The sequence below is a fragment of the Lepidothrix coronata genome, unplaced genomic scaffold (assembly GCF_001604755.1).
Source record: "Lepidothrix coronata isolate B3197 unplaced genomic scaffold, Lepidothrix_coronata-1.0 Scaffold159, whole genome shotgun sequence".
Taxonomy (NCBI): domain Eukaryota; kingdom Metazoa; phylum Chordata; class Aves; order Passeriformes; family Pipridae; genus Lepidothrix; species Lepidothrix coronata.
The window spans coordinates 1,243,103-1,269,529 of record NW_016690339.1 but is presented as its reverse complement, the minus strand read 5'-3'; the positions used below and the strand labels follow the sequence as shown (position 1 = coordinate 1,269,529).

Sequence of the window (26,427 nt, the reverse complement as noted above, 5' to 3'; positions counted from 1 at the left end):
AGAAGTACCACCATGTACAAGGGATGGAAATTATTTTCCTCCTATGTCATCCATTTTTGAGATGAGGACTAAGAATGGAAATGTGTTGCCAGGGTAAGGGGTGGGGGTGGAATTCTTGAGAGCAGATCACTAGTAAATTACTTCTTAATTCCCTGAGATTATTGCACTGACCTCATGTGAGAAAAAGGACTAAAGAATTTAGTGTTGGTGAGTGACTGACTAGTTTTGTTTTTAGCCAAGAAGTATGTGATCCCAACATAGGAGGTAATATCATAATGTGCCCTCAGTGTGATAAAGTATGTACCTACTGGAACCTCACCATCACTTGTGAATCATCCAAGGTAACTACATTTATAGCTTATAGACATGATATTGAACTTTACTTGCACTTTCTCTAGTACTACATATAAAACAATGTTGTTCCTCCACTAATGTCTGACAGAATCACTAGAAATTTGCAAATAGTTGTTCCTTTTGATACAGTGACAACTTTGAAAAGTAAAACCAGCAACATTAATTGCTCCAATTTAATCTAAAATGAAATTTATTTTTTTTAATGTCACCTAGATACTGATTATTTTATATGGGACTAAAGTGTTATTTTAATTGAAAATTGGTTTCATTTGGAGGTGCTTCTTCCTTTTGGGGGAGAGAAAGATTCAGTTACTAAAGCCATGATTCAGTAGCTCTGAATCAATTTTGCTAAGGAAATGTTTAAAAATTGTTTTGGCATTTCTAAATTCTACCCCCTCCCTCCACAAAGAAGTTACCTGGATCTGTGCCTTGAATGTGATCTGTGTTGTTAAGGAGGAGATGGGTACAAGGAGAGGCTGGTGTTGGCCATGACAGAGGCTGTGACGCAGCCATGTCCTGTTGGCTGTGACACAGCCAGAGTCTTCCTCTTTGTTCCTGCCTAGAGAAACCTGACTTTCTTTCTCCATTACCGTGTCTCACTAATGTTAGCCTTTTGTCATTCCTCTCCATAGATTCAGCCCCAAAACTGTGATTTTTCAGCTATGCATCAAAAATATTTTGCCCAGCTTTAATGGGCACACTGAAAGGGTAAAAGAAATAAGAATGCAGGGAAAAGGCTATGATGGAAAAATGAAAAAGGCAAATTGTGACTAAAGAGGTATTTCATCAGAATGTGTTTTTACTAACTTATTTGTTGTCCTGCTTATGAGAACCAGATGTGTGCACTGCCTTTTTGTGGCTGTATTAAAAATACATAACTCTATACTGAGTTCCCAGACCAGAAGCACTGTTTCTACTCTTCCTATGCAACAGATGGAAGGAGTTTGATAGCACACCATTTTACTATCCTTCTTACTGTATATTTGGCTTATATTTTAAATTCTAAGCTTTGCATTTAATTTCCTTAATTTATGGAAGGAAGATGTAGATGGACAGAAATTGAGGAAACACTATCAATACAGATTGTTTATGAAACTACATAAAAGCTAAAAATCAACATGTTCAGTTGGCAGCTTCTCTTCTAGGTCAGTGTAGAAAAATAAAAATGGTCAATTATATTTTAAGCCTTTTTTTTTCACCTTTTCCATGTTTTCCAGAAACTCTGTATATTTGATAGCTTTGGAACACTGGTATTTGCAGTATTTATGGGGATATGGGGTAAGTCCATTTCAACAACTGTGGTTTGTTATCTAATTTTGGCCATGCCTCCAGCATCAGCCAAGAAAACATGCATAAATTTGCAATGACTTCATTTTCTAGCACTTAGGAATTTACTGGTAAGTAGTTCCGTAGAAAATACGCACAGGAACTGTTTTTTAGCATCATAGGAAAACAGAAAAATTGTTGACTTAAAAGTTGGTCTTCAGCATCTGTTTGGTTTTGTTTCACTTGGAGAAAAGTCTGAGAGAAGTGGTTACCTCTGCCTCATGTTCATCCAGCAGGAGCCAGCCACATGCTTAAGTATATTTGTCAGAGAAGCAGCGTATTTTTCCAAAGAGTTTTGGAGCTGCCTGTGCTATTAAGAGCTGTGTGACTACACAAGGCAATTGAAAAATAGTAATTTATTGTATTTCCCAGGAATTTTTTGTTCCCGTCTTTATTTAAGAAGCTGATTGTAAAAAGTGTGGTAGTTACAAGCACTACACTTATCTTTTAGCAGCTAAAATGTATCTGAAACCAGGATGCTTCCCACAGCTGAAACCATTTGGTACTGTATTCAAGGTATTAGACAAGGTTTATTTTCCTGGAAACATATAGCAGCTTTGTTAACTAGCTTTTATTGCACAGTCTTATCCAGTAACTACAAAACTAAGTTGAACATTAGCACTGCATACAGGGTAGTATAGAGAAAATAACATGTAATATTTTGAAGTTATATACCAGCTGACAAGAATATACAATTTGCTTTCTTTGTAAAACGTGCTGTATTTTTATTTCCCTAGGATGACCTAAAGTGCTTCAAAATAACTCTTGCTTTAAAGAAATGTAAGATGAAATGTATAATTTCAAAGATAATTTTTCTTTCAAAACATATGCTAAAATCAAAATACCAGCAGGAAATTCACTAAATAAAAAGTTATTAGAAGTTTGATAGCAATGTAATCTACCCTGTCATGTCAATAGTTAATTTATTTGCAATTTTGTTTTTAATTAAAATTGTGCTGCCTATTTTGAAGAATGGTTCCAAGAGCAATAATTACAAAGTTAAGCTTCATGACTATAGTGATGGCTGCAAGGTCTATTAGTATTCTTGTTGTAAGCCCACTATATAAGGAGGTGAATCATATCACAGAAATTCAGCCAAAATTGTACTGGATCCAAATGACCCATGGTCCTGGTGCAATTCCAGCTGTAATTTTCGTCTTGCTCTAATACTTTTTTAGACCTTCTGGTCCAAAACAATTAAAATAATATTAGACTTTTAGATATATTATTGTATCGTTATCATCAATACACTTCTAATAATTGCAGTTTTGTGTGCGTGTGTGTGTGTATTCCCTTCAAAAATTTTAAAGCACTATAAAACATCAGATAATTTGGCCTGAGGAATTAGCCCTCTGTACATTAATGCTCTGCCAATTCTTCTGTGATGGTACGACTGGCAAAGGTCATGAAAAAGAGGCAGCTTCCACTTCACTTGCTGCCCTCCTTGGATCCTGTCCCTGAGCAAGATCAGTTAAACCAATATTCTCTGATGGAGGCATTTCTTTTCAGACCTTGGTGACACAGCTTCAGAGGCAGAATACCAGGGCCATACTGAGTGGCAGTGTTGAGGGATACACAAAAGAGGGCACCACGAATTACCAGCATGAGGTGGAATTAATGGTCTGATCTGATTCTGAAACATCATTTGTTTCCACTGTTAAAGCAATGTTGCTTCAAAATAAAAGGAAAACGTCAAATTCAGCAGCAGCTCCTTTCCTGCTCTGAAAGACACAACTTGGCAAGTAGAAATTGTCTTTGTATCAGGGCTGGGAGAGCTGTTCCTGTGTTATGTGCCCTTCTTTCACTGTTAGCACATGAGGCTACCATAACAGAAGAAGTCCCTGCACTTCTGGGCTCTCCAGTAGCAGCTGAATTTGCAGCTGGAGCAAATTACTATAGCCTGTAGTTTCCTGTGCTTTGGGCCAGGCAGCAGTTAGAGGTTTATGAAAGACAAATATCCTTGCTCTGCAGGAGAAAGCAGATGAGATCCTCTGGTCCACTGCTTGAAATGTCCTTACAGGTTCTATTAATCATAAAGTAGATGAAAAGTCCTTATGAAAGAGGCCCCCAAATAGCCAGGTGAGCAGGGTTTCCTGGGGTTTTGCAGTGTGCAATGCCAAGGTCATCTCACAGCCCAGGCCATAGATTTTCCTGGGTTTTAAATATTTCAGTTTGGGGATTATCAACCACACCTGATTTTGGACATAACCTTTAATGTTTGGACTTGTAACTGCATGCCATTAAGGTTTCATCATTCAGGATGAGGGGGCCAACCTAATTTAAAAAAAACTGTTCTAAGGTTAATTAGTCCCAGACAATGAGAGTAATGAGTGCAGTGTTGGTATACTAACTCCTCCTGGAACCAATACTTCAGAGCCACACCACTCATTTAATCTGAGGATGAGCTGTCTTCAGTAATGAAGCATCCAGGTATACTGGGGAGCGTGGTACTGACACCCATCATCCTGAGCTCCTCCCAGCCTTACCAGCTGGGTTTATTATTGCCTCTGCTGCCAGATCTGCATAACGTTTTGAGACAAAGTAATGAGTTTGACTGGATTCATGTCTAGCCAGTACCACTGAGGCATCTGTGTACCTGGTCCCTCAGCGCTTCCAGTTGTAGGAGCACAGTCCAAGGAAACTGCTGGTCCAGCCCAGAGAGTTTCTAAGCTCCATGCCATGCAAAAGAGCTGCAGTCCCTTCATATTCATGCTATCAGAGGAGGAAGGGCAGCTGTGTCTAAGCTGCTTTACCTGAACTGTCCTTGGTTCTTGTAGTCTGCGAAGTGATAATTTGTCCACACAAAAATCCCAACTTGAATGAATATGAGCTCTTCCCTGTAATAATTTTTGGCATAGTAAGTTTCATTTTTCTGGAAGGCCTGCACTCTCCAGCATTTTGTCTTCACCTACTCAACCAAATTGCTTTCTTAAGCATCCCATGATAAACTTTTTTAAAAGCAATCTGTAATAGGAAATCCCAAGTGTTCGTATTCTAACCTTAGGCAGAAAACAAATATATTAAAAAAGTGTATACATTCTTTAGCATGTGGTTATTACACCTCAGGTTTCTCTTAGTAAAGTACACATATATCCAAAACCGTAGTTGCATAAAGGAGTAGATCCAGTTGTTTTCACCATTGCATTAGCCAATAAGGGTTTTATTCCATGTCTGTGGAAGGCTGTGTGGAAAACTGAGCCACGTTTTAGCCCAGGGGGTCAAGCAGTGTCCAATACTCACATGGTATTGCTCATTTTGTCTGTCTTTTGGACAGTTACTTTGTTTTTGGAGTTTTGGAAGCGACGGCAGGCTGAACTGGAGTATGAGTGGGACACAGTTGAGTACTTGGAGCAAGAAGAACAAATTCGCCCAGAATATGAAGCTCGGTGCACTCATGTAGTAATGAATGAAATCACACAGGTGAGGAATACTTTGATAACTGGTGATGGTTACTGCAATAGATATGTTTGTGAGCAAACACTATGAAAATGGTGAATCTGGACTAGAACTGTGTAAATCAGCAGTGCTTCAAGTTGACAAACTGGACTGAAAATAGTGAACTTATAAAGTACAAATGCATGAGGAGGGAATTTGTACTGAATTTGTAAGCACCTTAAAGTAGTTGCCTGCTTGAGGAACTTGCACTGCTGAGGTTCCTGTTATAAATAAGCAGAAGCAGGCATCTTCCCCAGCTTAAGAAACTAAGTCTACTTTATTAAATACCCCAAGAAACGATACAGTGTTGCTGCCAGAGCCCAAGATCATAGAACATTTGCTATCTTTGCCTATGAATGCATCAGGAAAAAAAGGTGAAATAGAGGGAAACATGTTCCATTGTTATATATCATGCCAAGACTTTTTTTAATCTGAGATGTTTCTGTTTGAAACATGTATAAATAGCTGGTGTTGCTGACTGCATGTGGATGCAATTAGGATTAATAACAGAGATTAATAACTCGCAGAGACAAGGATAATTCTAATTTCAATGAAATAGGATTTGTATTTATGAGGATCTTAGTTTATATCTCTATTTACTATACATTTTGAGTAGCTTTAGCTTCAGCAGCTCACTCAAGCTCAGCTTCACTTTTTACTGTTCTCTTTCAAGATATTACTCTGTTGTTTATCTGATCATTTGCATTGCTTTCACATTCCATCTGCGTTGTACTAGTGTTTATTAGAGGGCACTTGAAAAGTTTCAAAATTAACTGCCTCAATTGAAGCTATCCTATATAGGTGTTCTTTTTATATCTTGTACTATCAAAAAACTCATTCTGTTTAAAAGCTTATAAACCTATGCCACCTTGAATGTATGAAGTCATAGCTAGAAATTTCCTTTCAGAGAGTTCAAAGAGTGAAGAATATGCTAAAGTATTTTATTTTGATCCTCAGATATACTATAAAGATTCTGCATTTTCACAGCACCACACTGAGGTAGGCATTTTCCTTGGAGAAGCCATCCAATTGTTCCTACGGAATAAATTGAGAAATACAGATATCAAGGACCAAAATTTTAGTACCCGCTAAATTAGTCATTGAAGTTTGAAAGATAATGACCTTGGATGCCATGATCAGCCAAGAAGGATGGATCCATTCAAAAGGACTATGCATCCTGTCATGGCTGAAGCCAGTAAGAGCTGAGGACGCTCGGCCTGTATGGAAGTAATTTTTATCTTAGAATGGGTAGCAAGAAAAAGACATTTGTAATCAGGCAAGACTTCTGAAATCATGAATAAATGTTGAATTTCTAGGATAACAGAGCAGAAAAGGAAACAAAGCAAGATCCTTTTTTCCTTTTTTTTTTTTCTGTCCTCAATATCATAAAGAGTTTAATTGGAGCACAGAAAAAAATAGGAAGGAAAGACTGGGTGCATCCTTCATCTGTTTCTTTCTTTTACAGCAAGAAGAACATGTGCCATACACTGCCTGTGGGAAGTGCATACGGATGACTTTCTGTACAAGTGCCATCTTCTTCTGGGTAAAGTTCTTCTCTTACTCTTTCCCTTCATGAATTCACTTTTTTAGTAAGTGTCTGAAAAGTGATCCTCCTGAACTGAACAAAAAATGACAATGGAACAGGCTCAGTTGAATTTCCATCTGATGCATAAATCAAGCCCATAAGGTATGGACCCACAAGGAGAAGGTAACTGTAGTCACCCAATACTCATTACCATACAGTATCAAAATATCCTGCAGCTGTAGCTTGTGAGTTATGCTTGTCATTGTGGTCCATTGGTTTTTCCCTCATTATTTTAAGGCAAATGGCTTTACATTTGGGGGGGGGCGGGGAGTAAGGGAAAGACTTTGGTTTATATGCTCTCCTCCCTGCTAGTTTCTATCCTTCTTGTTGCATCTGTGTGCTTCCATGTTGTGTTTCATAGTCCATGGCCTCTTTCAGTTTTGTTTTTTTTTCACTTAACCGAGCGGAGCTACGTGCTTTCCAATTTTCTAGAAATGCTGCTTTATTTACAACCAAACCTTGAAAGCAGTACAGTTACCCATGAAACAACACGTGACACAGTGAGTGAGCTGGCCCAGAGAGGTTGCCTTGAAAAGCTCTGTGTTTTAGCATCCTGCATGTCCTCCTCTGTAGCACAAACAGCAGCTGAAAAAGACCTCATCCTAGGTGAGAAGAGATAGAGTGGTGTCTGGCAGCCCAGGAGAGCCTCAGTGTTGACACAGTTGAAACACAAAGGAAGGAATACTGACTTGCAATTGGATTTAAATGGGCAAGACTTCAGGTTGGAGGGGATATTTGGTCTGTGTTTATCATTTGTGTTACTGCACTCTTAGTGTGTGCAGGGTCAGGGGAGGTAGTTCATGATAGTTTGCTGAGATAGTGAAAAAAAGATACACAGCTCTGTGGACCTCAAACTGAATAATAGCTAGAGAATTATGAAGAAATAAAAGCAGGAGGAGAAGCAGAAAGAGATGATAAGCAAGATGGGGTGCATGGATCATTATTACAACTCCTGCAGACCACATGACTTGGCTTAAAATTTGTCTATTCCTTTGAGAGGTCTGTAGTCTGTAGTAGTATCACATGGAGGAGAATGTGCAGCCCCCTCCATAATCAGTGCAGACTTGCTAGTACATTTTGCTGTCCTGCCAATTGCTTAATGTCAAAAGAGGGAGTTTTCTCCCATCACGTCTTAAGGTGTAAGATTTGATAACAGATATCATTATGCTCACATCGGTACAAACCTTGTTATTAGCCATAAAACAGACCATCTTTCCTGCAGATTGACTATGATGCGTGAAAAAAGGCTTCTTTTATGGATTCTCTGTTTATTGCCTTCTATCTTATTTGACCATCCTCTTGCAATGGAACGACAGGCACAAAATTGCTTTCCTTTTGCCTATTGTAAAAAGTGTTTCAAACTCACATTTTCCTAAAGCCAGTGGTTGAACATTAACATATTTCTTGCATTCCCTTGGCAGATCCTTTTGATTATTGCTTCAGTTATTGGAATCATTGTCTACAGGCTCTCAGTTTTCCTGGTGTTCTCTGCAACATTGTCACAGCACCTTAGTGGAACCGAGGCGATCCGCAAGTACCTGACTCCACAGACAGCCACTTCAGTGACCGCTTCTGTCATCAGCTTTGTAGTCATTATGATTCTCAACATCATCTATGAAAAAGTGGCAATCCTGATTACCGACTTCGGTATGCAGCTGCTGTACCTCAGATAGAAACTTGGGGTAAAATAGCTAGAAAAAAATTAGCATATTTATATATATAATAAGTATTTTGATAAATGAAAACCTAGACTACATATTTCAGAATTTTCCCACCAAATCACACAGTACCCCCCAGAAATTTTACAATATAGATTTTCTTAGTATCAAAGGAATATGATATTCAGCTCTTTGCCTGAAAAGTCCTTGTATAGGCAGCATGAAAGATCAATTGTTTACAGTTTTGTGCTTGTGAAACAGACAAAGCAAAGAAAATTACTATAACAACCAAGCTTTATGAAAAGAGATCAGAAGGCATAGCACATTCAATTACATTAACTTTTGTTTATGGGAAAAATATCTATCTGGTAATAAGTGAAATAAGGTCACAGTTCCAAAGCTACATACCATTCTGATGTTATTAAACAGATAAACAGTCACAAATAATATTATTCTTTCTATCCAGTCCATCAACATTAAAGTAGCTATTTTACTTTAGATGTGTGAAGTAGTGCGTTGTTTTAATATAATTTCATTTTATGCTTTTTCATCAGTTCAAAGTGTTACAATTGCATCTTTCCTGAGTGTGCTGGATTTGGGTGCTTTTTTTTCCCCTGAGTTACCAGAATTTTTGCTGCTTCTTTTTCTTTATTGTTGGGGAACTAGTTCTTTCCTTTTTACAATCCATGTAGTTTTAGAATTAGCATAATGGTATAGTATATTAGTATACATGAGGATTATGCACAATCTAATTTATAGTGCTCTCAGTCATATTAAGGCATACGAGGCATACAGATACTTTGCAGCTGAGACTCTAAAGCAGCTTGTAGGTTACTTGTAGGTTGGGGGGGTTATTATTATTTTATTTATTTACTTTTCTTTCATTGCAGAACTTCCAAGGACACAGACTGATTATGAAAACAGTCTGACCACAAAGATGTTCTTGTTCCAATTTGTCAACTACTATTCTTCATGCTTCTACATAGCCTTCTTTAAGGGGAAATTTGTAGGTCACCCTGGAAATCCAGTTTATTGGCTGGGAAAGTATCGCAATGAAGAGGTAAGAATGTATAATTAGTCCAGGTATTCTTCTGCAGAGTGTATAACATGAAACGTCGTTACGCATATTTAACATAAGGGTTTAAAAGGTGACTGCCTTCCAAGCCAATTGCCTCCTCAGTAGCCCTTAGCAAAGAATATGACACAATGTATTACCCAGAAATGTACATACCCAGAAAAACATATTTTACCATGGTCCTACAATCTGTGAATTGGCACACAGGAAGGGGAGAACATCAGTAGAAACATTCCTATTCTGCTGGTTGACCCTCACCTAGTGAAAGCACAGAGCTGCATGACTTCACCTAGTATTTCACTGTTTCAGTCATGTCCTGTCAACCTACCAAATGTGACTATATGTGGCCTGGAATTGGTTTTTGCATACCTTACTGGAAAGGTTTGCCTAGACAGTCTTCTTGGATTACTTTAAGAAATGTTAATATAATAAACCAGGAATGCATTATTTTAAATGTTTCATTCATGCCTGAAAAGTTACCCAACTTCAAAAGTTTTTCATGTCTCTCCCAACCTTCAGTGTGATCCAGGTGGATGTCTTCTTGAGCTCACAACCCAGCTTGCCATCATAGTAGGAGGTAAAGCTATCTGGAACAATATTCAAGAAGTGCTTCTTCCGTAAGTTCAAACTACTAAGTAATCTGCTATTTCATATTTGAAAGATACTGTTTTCTTGATGCCTTCAGGGACTTGGTCACTAAGTTTAGTAAGTGCATATTGTAGTCAAAAAGAATAAGACATACTTTGGGGCCTTTTTAGACAATTTGGATATTTTGGTCTGTAGTCTGAGTCCTGTCTCTGTTGTTTTGACTGATTTTAGTTCTAATCAGAAATTCTTCCTTCCTCAGCAAGTCAAACTCAATGGGTTTCAGGTTGAATATTTAAAACCGAGGCCATAGAAGCTCTGAAAATATTAAACTGAAGACTGTTGCTTAATATTGATTAGAATGATTTGTTGTTTTACACTGGGCTTTTAAAAGTCATGTATAAGTTACTAATTTAACTAATTTAGTTTTACAGTCATATTTGACATTCCTAATGCCTATACATTCTCTTTCATTTGAGTAGATCTCTAGATCTTTCATGTTTTAATGCAAGCAATAAGCAGAGTGCTAACCACGAATGCCCTCTATTTAATTTAGGCTAAGATACTATCAAGGACTCTGTTCCTTCTCCCATAACTTGTTCTTTATTTCATGCTAATCAGTGAGTGTTATGTTGCTTGGATTAGGGAGCTCCCAGTTTGCTCATACACTCCTGAATGCCATAGGCACCAGCCCATAAGCACAGCCTTCTGGCTGTGGTTCTTCCAAGCCCACAAATTGTCTTCCTTGTCTGCACAGTAACCCCACTACAAAGTGTGTCATAAATACTGTGTAGGGTTGAGACTAGGATGCTCTGTTGAGATACAGTACCTCCAGACCACAATGCTCTGTATACGCTGATGGTTGTGGAGTAGACCTGTAGACCTGTAGACTCATCCTTGTTTTCAACATCTTCTTTTACCTGAGAAAGGGTTCCCACACTGAGCACACCTGCAGATGTGAGCTCCAGCCATAGACAATTGACTTCCCCATCTGTGTACAGGAAATATATTCATCTGACCGGAATTTTTAATTCACTTCCCAGGGTGACATTTACATGTTGAAATGCTGAGTACCCCTTCTGGATCTAGTTCTTATGTGCTCTCTGATTCTGTATATCTGCAAGTATAAAGAGAACCATTTTGGCTTTTTCTCTGTTGGTACACATTCGCCCCCAGCCCCTCTTTTTTTACTGTGAGGGTGACCAAGTACTGGCACACATTGCCAAAGGAGGTTGTGCAGTCTCTATCATTAGAGATACTGAAAAGCCACCTGAACATGGTCCTGGGCAACTGGCTTTAGGTGGCCCTGCCTGCACAAGGCAGAGATGCCTTCCAACCTCAATCATTCTGTGATTCTGTGAATTCTGTGATCAGAAAGAATTAATCTGTCTAGCCACCATCCTACATTTAACTTGATTTTTTGTTACCTTGAATTTTATGTGATCATTTTCCTGTACAACTTAAGTATAAATCACTATGGTGCTGATATATCGCTCCTTTACACTTTTATTTATGGTTTGTAAATAACCACTTTTAGGATAAGGCAACCAAAGTTTATACTCATGTTTGAAGGAAGTTTTCAGTAGTTCAGAAATAACTAAATCCTTTGTTTAAAGCTGTAACAGCAGAAATGTCATTTTTTTTCATTTAATGAACTTTTTAGGTTATTTTACCAGTGCTAGTGTTCTTTTTCTCCCTGGCTGATAGCGTGGTCAAGAACCTAATTGGAAGATACTCTGCAGCTGCTAGATCAGAAAAAGTTGTTCCACGGTGGGAAGAAGACTACCACCTGCAGCCCATTGGAAAACTTGGATTGTTTTATGAGTATCTTGAAATGGGTAAGTAGCAGTTTAGTTTGGATTCACTACCACTGCTGGATACAAACATGTTCTAAAAAAATCTTCATACAAGCAATGCTTAATAAGGTAGACAGAGGAGACATGAATGTTTTCAAAGGCAAGTTTTGATGAGCCATTACAGGTGATTTTACAAGCTTTTATTAAGCAGCTAAGCCTCAGCCCAGTTTATAACTAGGAAAGAGCACATGATTGTACAAGGAGTACTGTTGCTTCCTTGCCCCATTCTCTGAGGAATGCACCCGGAAGGCAGACCACCGTCATGTACTGGTGTTGTACAGAAGAGCCCCGTGTCAGACTGCTCTCCTAGAGGTCTTCAGTCACCAGGATTTGTTGCTGGTCACTTGGGAGTTGGCAGAGCTCCAGTTTGTTGCCACCATCCATTCTATCACAGCATTTCCAGTGTATTTGTGGCAGCACCCAGACACCAGTAAGATGATTGTTGGTTTGGGCTTTCCAGCACAGCACCAAGACAGTCACTAGATTTTTGGGTCTTCATGATGAAGACATCAGAAAGAAATGGATTTTTAAATATCCAGAATAGTTCCTCTTGGTGTGTTGTGACTTGTGACATTTTCCTGTACCCTTCACCTAGCAGGTTTTTTCAGTACTGTTGTGCTCCTATCTTCTCATACAGAAGATTCACTTGGAACCCAGCTACTCTTTCTTGTTTCTCTTTCCTGCAGTAGGAGTATATAAACTGTACATGCTCATACATGCTTATCTCCAGTAAGTGAAAGCCTCATCGATGTATGTAACCTCTCCCTTTCAGTTATACAGTTTGGCTTTGTGACTCTGTTTGTGGCATCATTCCCCCTGGCTCCTCTTCTGGCTCTTATTAACAACATGTTGGAAATCCGGTTGGATGCGTGGAAGCTGACAACCCAATTCAGGCGCATGGTTCCGCAGAAGGCACAAGACATTGGTGCCTGGCAACCCATCCTGCAGGGCATAGCCATTCTGGCTGTGGTCACCAATGTAAGTACAATGCCAACAATTGCAAAAGATAAAATGCCTTCACTGCAGGTCCTATGTCCAAATATGGGAATGCTGCATGTGGTAATGTAATTTAAATAATCGTAAATGAATTACAAACATCAGTTGCTTAAGGCTTCAGCCCATGTAAATAGTCTCTCAGTTACTTTCCAGGAGTTTTAGAAACAGAATATGTCTGCTGCCTGAAATATTATATCTAAAGAAAAAGGTGTGTTTAGAGTTGCTAGCATCTTCAGAAAAATCTGTTACTTGTGAAGAATATAGCACATCTTTCCTAAAATTATAGCATATAGTGCAGAGGGTTTTTTTGACAGTCTACAGCTAAATGCATGAATTTTGAAAAAAAAAAAAAAAGAAAGTTGAAGTTTAACTATGTTATAATTGATTGTTATTTCTTAAAACAGAAATTCAACTCCTTTCTTGTGTATTTAAAAATTGTGCGCTCAAAATTGCAGATCACAATGAATTTTCTGAGAATTTGCAAACTAATGTGTTTTTCAGTTGTGCTTAAAATTTTTAAGTACACAGGAAAGAAGTTAAATTTTAAACAAGTTTCTTTAAAATATTTAGGAAAAAACGTCTGATGAATATACTACTAACAATGAAATTCAGACCTTTCAAATTTCCTGTATCATTAATTCACCAAGATCTTATTCATAGGCTGCATTGTGGGAAGCCAAGTAAGCCATTGGACTTTACCACTGTGGATTATTTGATTGCTTATTCTTAAACAGTAACTAGTATGTATTAACTTATAAAAAAATTCTCACTGATGGCCTATTAGAGGAGCAGTGACCATTGGTTTCCTCTGCACCACAGACTATCCATGAATAACCTTTTTCAACAAGGTCAGTGTTTTCTGCTGTTTATCAGTGAGATCAGGGATTCCTTCCAACTCACTTAAAGGTGTGTCACTTCCTCCAGGACCTGGTCCTTGCGGTAACAGAACCTCACTGACTTAGTAGGATTTTCTGGAGAAAGCAGCTGAGTCTGAAGACAAGAGTTCATCTTAGCCAAGCTTTCATAGGAGGCTCTGCCTGTTTGGAGAATAGTGGACTTTGGGAAAGAGGAGAGAGATGAAACTGAGCACTCTATTATAGATATTAACATGATAGTTGGGGGACTTATTTCAAGTAAAAGAGCAATTCAAATTTAAATAAGAAATAAACTTATATTCCTGTATCTCAGGCATCTTCTGTAATGCTTGGGCTCATCTGAGGTCTCAACCCCAGGGGTTATACTTTTCTGAAATAATATAGGGATAGATATATGTGCTGCCTTTTCCTGCACCCAGATGAGTATCCCTGCATATTTTTTCCCCTCCACTTTGTCTTTGCTTTGCCCCTGAAAGTGTAAGTCTAATTTTAAAAAACAGATATATGAGCTTCGATGACCTGACTTCCTTTTGGGTTATCATGGTCTCAGTGGCTTGTTTTCGTTATATCAGGGGCTTAGGGAAGTTCCATATAGAAATAAGAGTCTACAGTGGATTTCAGTGGTCAGGAAAATTTTGTATGTCAGCCTCAGCTACCAGATGTATTTTCAGATATTTGAAGATCTCCCAAAATGGCAATTGTTCTTGTTCAGAACTTTATTTGGCACTATAACAATTGAACAGGTATTTTAAACAGTTAGGATGTAGAAAGGAGTCTCAGAAGGACATAAAGGCAGAGAATTAAGCACAGGGAAATGTCAAAGGGAAAAAGGGAACTTAAGGATGGAAAATTTACAAGAGAATCTAGGAGACAGACAGCAAGCTTGAGCATATGTTCAGTCTGTTTTGCGCTGCTCTGCTGAGGCAAGCCAAACATAAATCCAGTTGTTTCATAGGCAGGTGAACATCCAAGGCCTCCTAGTAAATCTGGTGTTAAGAAAAAAAATAAATGCAACTTCGGTAATGTGTTCAGATTGTTAGAAAAATCATGTGGCACCAGAGATACTTTGGGGCTCTTGGTTTAGTGCTTCTGCAAAAAATAATTATAACTATCCCAGCAAATTATGCAAATCCCAGCAGATAATGCAAATTCACAGATGAAGCATAGCTTCATAGATCTAGCATTGTTACAAGTAGAGGCAACTTATTGGATCAGTAATATTCTCTTTTGAAATATACTGCTAGAAAACTTGTAAAATAAAAGGAAGAAAAATTTTTTGTGCCCTGGAAGAAAAACAAATATGTTATGCTATTGGATAAACTAGCTGGTTTTCCTAGTCAATCCAGGTGGATCTTGTAATACCAAGATGAAATTAGAAGTTGAATATACATCTCGAGATTACTTTAAAATCTTATACCTCAGTCGTAGTTCTTACACTATTCAGGTCAGAGTTAAAGTGGCTTTGGTGACCTTACGGTAACTCGAACCTGTGTAGGCTCCTGTTAGGAGTTTGTTCATGCCCAGCTTTCTGCAGTTAATGTCAGTGTGAACACAAGGCATCTGCCGATGACCTCAGTGGGGCTGTTGGTGTGCAAAGGGCTCAGCACCGAAGACTGTCGTGTTCAAACAGCCTTGCTGCAGGTGTTGTGGACTTTAAAGAGATTAGTATTTCTTGCCAATGAAGTGTGGGCTATAAAGTCATGTGCTAGACCAAACGCTAGAAGCAGATGTTTGTTTAGTTAGTTGACATCCAGAATCTAGTATAGGTCGTTCCTTTACCATCCTTGACTTGATTTTTCCTTAGTACACAGAAACTGTTTCTTCTCTTCTACATGACTTGCTACAGCTGATTAGACTTCGGTAGTGTATCATCTTCTTCATGCATAACCTTTGTAACACCTGCTTGCAACTTGTAAGCAACTTTTGCACAAAGCTATCAGTTTTGAGAGTTGCCACTCAGGCACTGGACTTGCTATTGCATGATACCAAAGCATCTGTTGTTGATTGGAAGACTGCTTTTAATTAGTTATGGTGTAAATGGAAAACTGTGTGCAGTAAAGCTTGAGAAGCAAAGAATGTGCTGTTTGTTTGTAGTTCTCCAGCGCAATGCTCTGGAATGCAGCCCATAATTCAAGAGGAAAAAAATTTTCCTTTGAGAGCATGCCGCAGGATTAGCTTTCGTATTTCTGTCCTTGAAGCTCTCCAGAGCACATCTGGAGATCATTTCAAGAGAAGGAGGAGAGTGAGACAGTGTTCAGATGTAGGATGATGAGAAACCTGGGGCCTTGCAAAAAAAAAAAAAAATCAGTAAGATCAAGTATTAAGCTGTGTAAATACCATATTCCAGCATCTTTCTAAAGGATACAAAAAGCACCGTCAAACTCATTTTGCTGAAAGAGAGAAGGGATTTTTTTGCTTTAATGTTAAGTTGCTAATAGTTCATTTATGGTCTGACTAGATGAACTAATGAACAGAAAGAAAATATATTTAACAAAAAAATTTCTGTGCTTGTAGCTCACGGTACAAGTACTCTACTTGTACCCTACTTTTAACTCTTCTTCAGAGATAAAAACAATAATTTAGCTGTGGGGTCGTCTCCCTGCAACTGCAAGACACAGTGATATATATTTCTTGTCAGTCAAAAACGCCTACTCAGCATGTAAATATAAACAACACATAATTTTCACTTCATTTCATACTGGCATGTAATGCTTAAAAACAGTATTTAAAAGTGCATGCCAACCACATTTGCTTTAAGCCAAAATGCAGTACAACAAAAACACCCTATCCTTGAAAATTTTCAGTGAGTTTATTTTGGTCTTAGGATGCCTCCCTTTTCTTTCTCATCAGCCAAATTAACTTTCTCTCAGCTGAACTCACTTGTAACAATATTCTGGAGAACCAAATACTGATCTTGGACCACAGTCTCAAAAAGATTGTTTCTGCAACTTTTATCTTAACTACAGTTTAGCTTCTCAGGTTTTTCAAAGCTAACTCAAAAGGTAAGACAGTAGGATAGTGTTTGTAATTTGGCAGTGATGCTACTTGAGGTAGGGTGGATCTTGTACCCTTTTCAACTCCCTGCCCTTTCCCTTCCCTTTTCTGTCTTTTCCCCTTATTGCTGTCTCTTGTGTTTTGCCGGCACCAGCATTTTGATCAACACATGATGAACCAGATCAGGGAAAGGATCCAGCAGAGATTCCCAATTTGTAGTTTGTAGATCAGCACCATGATTCTGATCTGCTGCACAGGGCCAGGAATGCCCAAGCCAGCACAGGGCACAAGTGAACTGCTAGAGGCAGAGGCAGGAGGTTGTTTTATCTAGCACTGCCATCAATGCATTGCTCAAGGAACTGTAGAAGAGGTATCTGCATTGGTTTTTTTCACCCTTTCTCCTCTCTCCCCTTCCCTTTATTGACAACTGTTAACAAATACCTCCTCAGGCTGGGGCTGTCTGGCTGGGAATGCTGCACAAAGGTCGACAATTTTTGCCCCATGTCATGAAAATAAGGAAATACAGACTTCATGAATTGTGGACTGGCATGAAAAGGAATAAAATACCCAGGAATAAAATACACAGGAGCTTTTATGCTCCTCTGTTACCCATTACTGCTTAACTTCGCCCCTACCTCTGTCCCATGATTTTCCTGTAGCTTTTTTCTACACCTTTTATACATCTCTGTCTAAAGCTCCCTTCCCCTGATCTCATTAGATCCCTTCTTCACACATTTCTCCTCCATGTCTCTGCCCTGGTTCTTTCCAACCACGTTGTCTAGTATTTTTTTTACCCTGGCATGGGGTAAAACACTTCTCTGGAGTGCAGCTGGTCACTCCTTCCAAGGTGCTGGGCATCAGAGATGCCTGTTGTCATGAGCTGGCTGGGCAGCCTCTTGCTAGACACTCAGCTGCAGATCTTGCCAGTGGAAAGTCTTCTTCACAGGGAAACCCTTTGAACTTGCAGTTGCAGGGGAGGAGACTGGATTAAACATAGTTAACCTGTCCTCCAGAATAGGATGTTTTGGGAAGTTCATGAGTTCAGAAAACACTTCCCACAACAAACACACAGATCAAATTTCCTACCCAGTTTGTGACTAGCAGACTGAGTAGGACAGGAACTCTCTTGGGAGCAACATAAAAACAAATGGTCACGTCATACATAAAACAACACTATACAGCTGCTACTAAAAAAATTATTTTGGCATCAAGAGCAGTTTCCACATGTACAACACTGAAACTTAGGAGGCAACAACTACCAAGATGAATTTGGGCTTGATAGCCCCTCAGATAGAGTGAGGTGTTTGTAGGGTCAGAGATGGATCAGGTTTATATCTAATTTATTTAATTCCTTTACTTGAACATCAGGGATCCTAGTGAAATTTAATGTTTATTACTGAAGAACTCTTCTGTTGTTTCCATGAGTTTCATCAGGCAGGATTTCTTTAAGCATCTCATCAATACTTTTGATAACAAGCACATCTTTTTAAGGTTACCCTAGAGTACTTTAAGGTGAGTTTGGCTGCTAATGTCCTTTGCATGCTCATGAGAAAAAAAAAGCGTGTTATAGTATAACTTTTTTAAGGCATCCAGAAGAGCTAGTGTAATTTAAAAACTCTACGGAGTGCACATGCCAGAAAGAGATTGTTTTGTGCCTGTGAGAGACTATGTGCTCATTTACAGAGTGAACAACCACTGACTGGAAAAGCACATATTTTCTATTTTTAGCTTATATTCTAACTTTTGAGATACTAAATATATGGCAAAGGAATGTATATTAAGGCTTATTTCTTTAATGCTGTTCTGCTTTTTTGTCTTGTCTTTCTGAAACGCAGGCTATGATCATTGCTTTTACATCTGACATGATTCCTCGTCTGGTTTATTACTGGTCCTTTTCAGTCCCTCCTTATGGGAGTCACAGCAGTCACACTATGAAAGGGTATATAAACAGCACACTTTCTATCTTCAATGTATCAGACTTCAAGAACGCAAGCAAGCCATTTTCCCCTTGGTTTGGGAACCAAACCACATGCAGGCAAGTATCAAATAAGCATTTGTCATTTTCCAATGACAAAAATAATTTTTTTGATATCCAAATCATGTCATTCAATTAACAATATCCAGTAAGAAATGTTAAAACACAGGAAAAGCCATCGTATTTTGAATGGCAGAACTGAGATGAAGTATTCATCCATAAGTTTGTGCTACTCAGAAAATTCTTACTTTGATTTGGTTTTCTCATAATTGATAGTCTTCCTAAAAAGCACCTTTAATTTTTTATAAGTAATTCTTAATAAAGTGGCAAAAATAGGATATTTCAGCCAAATGTAGCTCATCTGTAGAAATGATTTTACCCACTACGGTAGTTTCCTGAGCTAACTGTTCCTGGATGCATTAAGCAGCGACATGTCTTGCTCCATCCTCTGGCCACAGTGCTGTACTGCAGAGATGCCGGAGACAAGTTCCTGACTTTCCTACATTGCTTTCAGATACCGGGATCTCCGCTACCCTCCTGGTCACCAGCACCAGTATGAGCACAACATATACTACTGGCATGTCATTGCAGCCAAGCTGGCTTTTGTCATTGTCATGGAGGTCGGTGTACAGGGTTTTGAGCATTACTTATTTAGTCTCTTCCCTCCTGGCAGAAAATCCTTCAGAGACATTCTGTCCAGGCACAGCTATCAGAGCTGGTGATGTGTGCTATCATGAGCAACAGCTTGGGAGATGTAAATTAAGTGTAGCACCATTAGAAAAAAAAGTCCCTGAAGTTATGATATCAGCTGAGGATTGTCCCACGTGTTTGCAGCTTCTTTTCTCAAGAACTGTGAAATTATTTTCAGTAGCAGAAATAGAAGGGATATTTGCACCAAAAATATTTTCACATGTACTGAGAGGAAATTTGCACACAGCCTCATGAATGTATATACATAATACATGTGCACTAGCAGACTGAAGTCTATAGAAACAATCACTGCAAGAGGTGAGTCTCTAGGTGATTGTCAAAAAACAATTGCTCTTTCCTCTACTTGGCTTACGAAAGATGAGAGTCAGTCCAAAATGAAGGGAGAGAAATATTAGGTATTATTTAATCATAAAATGTGCTTAGGGTCTGATCCAAGGACTACTGAAGTCGTCAGAAACATGCAACTGGTTAGAGCAGAGTTCCCATAGCAAAGTAATTGCCCCAGAGTCATTTGAACAAACCTAAAAAATCTTATAAGAAACTGTAACCAATTTTTCCAAACAGGGTGGAAGCACTGGGTACCAAGGTTCCCCCAAAACAGGCAGAGAAGTCCTTGCTTAAATCAGAGTTAGAAAATCAGAAATTCTTGTTTATCAGATAATTATTCTATTGATTAGTCATATCTTCTTAAAATACTGTTCTGCTGTGATAGATACTGGTACTGAATCAGCTTAGAGTCTTAAGAGATAATGTGACATTTCATTTATAATCATAATAATGTCCTGTTCAGCCTGACTGACATTTTTTCATTTTCATCTTTCCCAGCATGTCATATATTTTGTGAAGTTTATTATTTCATATGCAATTCCGGATGTATCACAAAAGACCAAGAGCAAGGTCAAACGAGAGAAGTACCTCACACAAAAACTCTTGCACGAGAACAATCTCAAAGTTGTGAAAAAAAACATGGGTAAAATAGCTGACAAAGTTACCAAAGGAGCAGACAGCACTTTCCGACCCAAAGCTGAATAAGTAATTTTCATATAGAATAACAGTATTTAGCCAACTACAACCTGTCCAGATATTACCTATAGCTAATAAAACACTTTGGATTAATTCTCTTTACTAAACATTATTTCTTGTAACTGTTTCATTTACCAGTTTCCCTTAGACAAATGCAACCACTGCAACTCAGATTAGAGTTACCAATTTTTTAAACAGCTTTAGTGGGACTTTTTTTTAACATGTGAAGATAAAAATTACTTATCATCTAAAGGCAACGCAGATTAACTCCCAAATATATAGAGTGCTTTGTACTTTTTTTAGGCATCAGCTACTAGATAACTAGTTTGAACGGAATACAAATGATTTGTGGTAAGAATATCATCACATCTAATGAAGAGTTTTGATTGCTTGCTAATACAAACTTCAACTATAAAATGAAGAGGAAAAGCCAAAATATGAAGGAAAGAGAAAGAAAATACAACTCAAAATCATGTTGTTAAGCCATTGGAATTGACATGCTAAGAGCAGTTGTTTGCTACCCTGAATTATTTATGCATACTGAGACTTAAATGGATAAAACAAGATATTTCAATTAATCATGGACTTGGATCACAAGAAGCAACAGGACTGTAAGCCCATCCTGTTCATCAATCTCAGTGTAAACAGGAGAATTGCCTTTGAAATCAATGCATACAAACTAACACTCCAAGTGAGTAAAAAACTCAGGCATTTTATCTTTCCCCGGTCAATGTATTTTCATTAGTTGACTTGCCCGTTCTACACTAAATGCCCAAAGCCTTGAAGGTCTCCTACCTGTAAAAGCAATAAGTGTTATAAGTCTTTTCACGTACTAAATCAATATTTGTGGAGGGCTGTCTTTTGCATTTCTCTCACACCAGGAGCACTGCGCTCTTCCCTGAGATTTTGACATGGGATGAATGTGCAGCTGGACCTGTTATGATACAACAGTGTGATAAAGTGAGTTCTGACAAGACTGTGAATCTATTGAAACTGGAGTTTGGAATAAACCATTTAGTAGGCCTTAACCATGCTACGGAGCTTTAAATAACGGGGAAGGATGTTAGAGGTGTGGAGGCATGTGCTACAGCCATCAGTCATCTTCAAATTAGGCTGAAGATCTGCTTGGCTATTTTGGGACCAGCCGCAAACTGGGAAATAGGGAAGTAGAGACAGTAGAGACTGCTATGTGTCTGCAGCAGTGATATTCCAGATTATTAACTTGCTTTCTCTTTTAACGGTTTTAATGGACCAATTTCTATAAATTTCTATAAATCACAAAAACCCAAATCTTGTTAAAAAAGCAAAGCTATGTTTGTAATCTATAAACCAGGTGATTACTTTGTGTTTGTAATTTTGTACTCTTAAATGCAATAGATAGGCAGAATTTTTAGGCACATTATTCATATCCGTTTTTACTTATTAAGAATTTCATTTGCAGAAACTAAGTAGCATTTGTAAGATAAATATTATTCCATTAATAATCAGAAGGAATCAAACCTTTGAATTTTGTAGCAAAACTTCCAAATACTGGCTGCTGTGTAGCTCAAGCCTGTCTTTTGAAGAGAAACATACAGAACCATAGGATCATTTAGGTTGGAAAAGACCTGGAAGATCATCCAACCATCAAATCAAGACTGCCAAATCCATAACCATGTCCTGGAGTGCAACTTTTACATGTCTTTTAAGTATCACTCTCTGGGCCCAGCTGTCCAGCCAGTTTTTTTACCCAGTGAACAGTATGTCTGTCCAAACCATGAGCATCAGCTCAGTACCCTTGGATGGATCCTGTCCAAATCCAGAGACCTGTGTGTGTCTAAGTGGCGCAGCAGATTACTGACCATTTCCCCTTGGATTATGAGGACTTCATTCTGCTCTCTGTCCCTGTCTCCCAGCTCAGGGAGCTGAGTACTCGAGGGGCAACTAGTTTGACTACTAAAGACTGAGCCAAAGGTAGCTTTAAGTACCTCAGCCTTTTCCTCCTTCATTGTTACTGTGTTTCTCCCCCATATCCAATAAAAGATGAAGAGTCTCCTTAGTCCTCCTTTTGTTGCTAATATATTTATAAAAACATTTTTCGTTGTCTTTTACAACAGTAGCCAGATGAAGTTCTAGCTGTGCTTTGGTTTGGCCCTTCTAATTTTCTCCCTGTATAACCTCACAACATCCTTGGTAGTCCTCCTGAGCTGCCTGCCCCTTCTTCCAAAGGTTTTAAACTCTCCTTTCTTGCATGATACCAGCCAAAGCTCTCTGTTCAGCCAGGTCAGTCTTCTTTTCCTCTTTTTAGTATTTCCAAGGATGGAGACTCCACAACCTCCCTGGGCAACCTCCCTGCCAGTGTTCAGTCATCCTCACCGTGAAAAAGTGTTTCAGTTTGTGACCACTGCTTCTGGTCCTGTCACTGCACATGGCATACCAAATTTTTGGTTAAAACAGTGTTTCTTTCCAAAAAACTGTTTCAACTGTTTCAAGGAACAATTTTATTGAAATACTCAGGACTTTCTTGTGCAAAATGAGTTGGGTTAGAAAGGACAGCCAGCTCCTTTCGTACTTGCAGCTTTTGATTTTAGCTTTCAGCTGGCCCTTTCCCATGTGCAGTGGCGTTCAGATGAGAGATACCATTTTCATTCTTCCGTTAGTGATCACAGCACTAGTGTGCCTTTAATACCTTTCCAGATGCTATGTTAGAAGGCTGGGGCAGGGAAGAAGGCATTCTGTGGTAAGGGAGGGACAAATGCAGGGCAAAGTGGACCATTTCAGGTAATTATTTGGTCTTCTGGTAGCATTTGTAGCCTTCTTTGAGAGGTAAAGAGACTAGGAAAAAAGGAATTGAATGTCTTGCCTGGGGTCATACTGTGAGCAATGGCAGAGCTTAAGGCTGATTTTCAGGAGTGCCTGGTCTTTTGCTCCTTGTTTGATTCCTGTGGGCTCTCCAAGTTGTTCCTTTTTACATTGGTTGGCACCATTTCCTTAAGGGGGAGTTGGCCCTCAGTGTCATCGGGAGTTTATATTCCTGCCTTTAAAATAAGGATTTAAAAAACCACACTGTATCAGCAAAGCGTGTGTATCTGACTTGAGCTCCTCCCATAATAAAATCCTAATCAGCTTTGAATGTGTTTCTACTTAACCATTTTTGTTCAAATGACAAGTGTGCTTTTGAAAGTGGTCTTCCACTTGTCCCCATTTTCTGGGCAGTTCTCCCCATCACAGACTGGTCTCAGTGCACATGGACTGACTTCCTCTTGGTTTAAACTGAACTAGAAAGCAGGGTTTAGATATGCACTTAATTGTCACTGTCAGGCACTCAGTAGGCAGAGCTGAAACCGGAGCTAGGCTGAAGAGAGCAGTGAGTGCTGCGTGGGAATCACCTAGTCAACATTAACTTTTTGCTCTAGTGATTTACTTCTGAAATGCCATGCTCCTTGCTAATGTAGCTGTAACATTTCATTTCAGAAGACATTACATCAGGAATTCTGTTCAGTTTGCCATGTGCACAGTGTTATCCACAGCAGATTTCTGAGTGAGAAAACCAACAGAGTGCGTAATAATTGCATTTTAATAACTTGATTTAAGCTGTGCAATTTCTGTAGCCTCTACCTCCAAGTGCTGAAATGTGCTTTGCTTGTACACAGGGAGCTCTGCAGAGGCATCAGAACAAAATGCTGGGGGAGGCAGTTGCCAAAAAATGAGTATTTGTAACATTTTTTTTTAGGCTGGGTCATTTTAATTAAAGATCTGCTTGAAGGGAAAACTAACATTTATTTTAAATTGATGGTACCTTTTTTTCTTTCACACTTGATATGTAGGCCAGACTCTTACTTTGTACAGATCTGTTGAAGTCAGGGTGAATTTGGACCAGTGACAGTTTCACTGCATTAACAAGACCATAAGTTACAGACTGTTGTCACTGTTTTAGACTGTGTATATGATGATAAAATTCAGAATGTAAGAATGTATGTTTTGTATTTTTTCTAAGAATGTTCGCTATTAGTTTCTGAATATTAAGATTTCTTTATATTTATTGTCATTAAAGTCTATTTTAAAATAACAGTACATCTGATGTTGTTTAGCATTGTGTGATTTTCTGTGAACGATATTTCTGCTGCCAAATGCCACATTTAAATTATTACAATGTCATCCCTATCTAATTTCCATATTCATCCTCTTTTTCAATCTTTTTCCGTTAAACTGTTACTATTGCTGAAATTTATCTCCTGCTTTTTAATGCATCTCCTAGATGGAAGTCATTCCTTCCAACACCAAGTTGATGACAAGGACCATTATGTTCTCATACAAATAAACAGTTTAGGTCTTTGTACCCTTTCACTCATGTCATGATAAACCCTGTCTTATGTTTCAGAGTCATCATTTATTTCTTCATCTTGATTGAGTCTGTGGTGCTCCCACCTCCAGGCAGTCCACTCTGTCTCTCCTTGCCATCCATACAGCCAGCTGTCAGTTCTCTTCTGCTTCTGCTGTTTTTGCAGGTGCTGGGGTCCATCTGAGGTCACTTTTTAAACATTGCCTCCTAAGGGCACAGGAGCAGGCAATTCCAAATGTCAGAAGTCAAGCAGGTGAGGCAGAAGGCCAGCTTGGCTGAGCAGGGATTTTCTCTTGGAAATAAGGCAAAAAAGGAAGGTGTATCGCCAGTGGAAGCAAGGTCAAGTGGCATGGGAAGAATACAGAGATGCTGCTTGCCATTGTAGGGAGAAAAATTGTGTGATCAAAGCTCAACTGGAGTTGAAGCTGCCAGAAATGTGGGGGACAATACAAAGAGTTTTTTCTAATGTATCAATGGCAATAGGCAGTATAGAAATATCATTGGCCCATTCCAGCATGAAGATGGTCACCTCATAAACAGGGACGGAGACAAGGCAGAGGTGTTTAACGCTTTCTTTGCCTCTGTCTTCAACACAGATGATGGACCAAGGGGGTCACAGTGCCCTGAGCTGGAGGACCATGACTGCGAGAATGATCAACTCCCAGTCGACCCTGAAATTGTGCGGAATCTGCTCCAGCTGGATCCCTACAAATCTATGAGGCCTGATGGGATTCATCCAAGAATCCTCAAATTGCTGGCTGATGTCATTGCAAAGCCTATACTCAATGATTTTTGAGTGGTCTTGGGAATCTGGAGAGGTCCCAGCTGACTGGAGGCTGGCAAATGTTGTCCCAATTTTCAAAAGGGCTAAAAAGCAGGACCCTGGAAACTACATGCCTGTCAGTCTCACTTCAGTGACTAGTAAAGTTATGGAGAAGATTATTCTGGGAGGTATTGAAAAACACCTAAAAGACAATGCAATCATTGGTCACAGCCAGCGCAGCTTCATGAGAGGAAGGTCCCGCTTATCAAACCTGATTTCCTTTTATGACAAAGTAACTTGCCCAGTTGATCAAGGGAAGCCAGTTGGAGTCATCTTTTTGGATTTCAGTAAAGCTTTCCATACTGTCTCTCACAGGATCCTTTTGGACAAAATGTCCAGCACACAGCTGGATAAACACATCACATGGTGGGTGAGCAATTGGCTCACAGGTTGAGCACAGAAGATAATAGTGAATGAGGTAGCATCAGACTGGTGACCTGTCACTAGTGGGGTTCCACAGGGCTCCATCTTGGGCCCTGTGCTCTTCACCATCTTCATAAATGACTTGGATACAGGACAGGAAGGGATACTAAGCAAGTTTGCAGATGACACAAAACTCGGAGGAGCTGTTGACTCTCTCGAAGGCAGGGAGGCTCTGCAGAGAGAGCCTCTGCAGAGGACTGGGCAATCACCAACCGTATGAAGTTCAACAAGGGGAAGTGCCAAATTTTGCACTTGGGATGGGGCAACCCTGGATATATGTACAGACTGGGGAATGAGATGCTGGAAAGCAGTGTTGTGGAAAGGGACCTGGGGGTCCTGGTCAATGGCAAGTTGAATATGAGTCAGCTGCCCTGGCAGCCAGGAGATCCAACCATGTCCTCTGGGGCATCAG

At 39.1% G+C, this 26,427-nt stretch overlaps 1 protein-coding gene across 2 annotated transcripts in view; it reads left to right on the top strand.

The window, feature by feature from the left end:
* Window positions 1-26,427, top strand: part of ANO6 (anoctamin 6) — an 85,204-nt gene that overhangs the window by 49,732 nt on the left and 9,045 nt on the right. The window contains exons 9-20 of one of the 2 annotated variants that reach the window (XM_017829188.1): window positions 236-341; window positions 1,572-1,632; window positions 4,955-5,100; window positions 6,581-6,658; window positions 8,122-8,347; window positions 9,249-9,418; window positions 9,953-10,050; window positions 11,726-11,856; window positions 12,647-12,852; window positions 18,575-18,774; window positions 19,229-19,334; window positions 20,251-24,643. In XM_017829188.1, the coding sequence (XP_017684677.1) occupies window positions 236-341; window positions 1,572-1,632; window positions 4,955-5,100; window positions 6,581-6,658; window positions 8,122-8,347; window positions 9,249-9,418; window positions 9,953-10,050; window positions 11,726-11,856; window positions 12,647-12,852; window positions 18,575-18,774; window positions 19,229-19,334; window positions 20,251-20,457 (1,735 nt within the window). In that variant the 3' untranslated portion in view covers window positions 20,458-24,643. Of the gene's footprint in view, window positions 1-235; window positions 342-1,571; window positions 1,633-4,954; window positions 5,101-6,580; window positions 6,659-8,121; window positions 8,348-9,248; window positions 9,419-9,952; window positions 10,051-11,725; window positions 11,857-12,646; window positions 12,853-18,574; window positions 18,775-19,228; window positions 19,335-20,250; window positions 24,644-26,427 lie in introns of those variants that run through there. The other variant, XM_017829189.1, reaches the window with a different exon arrangement.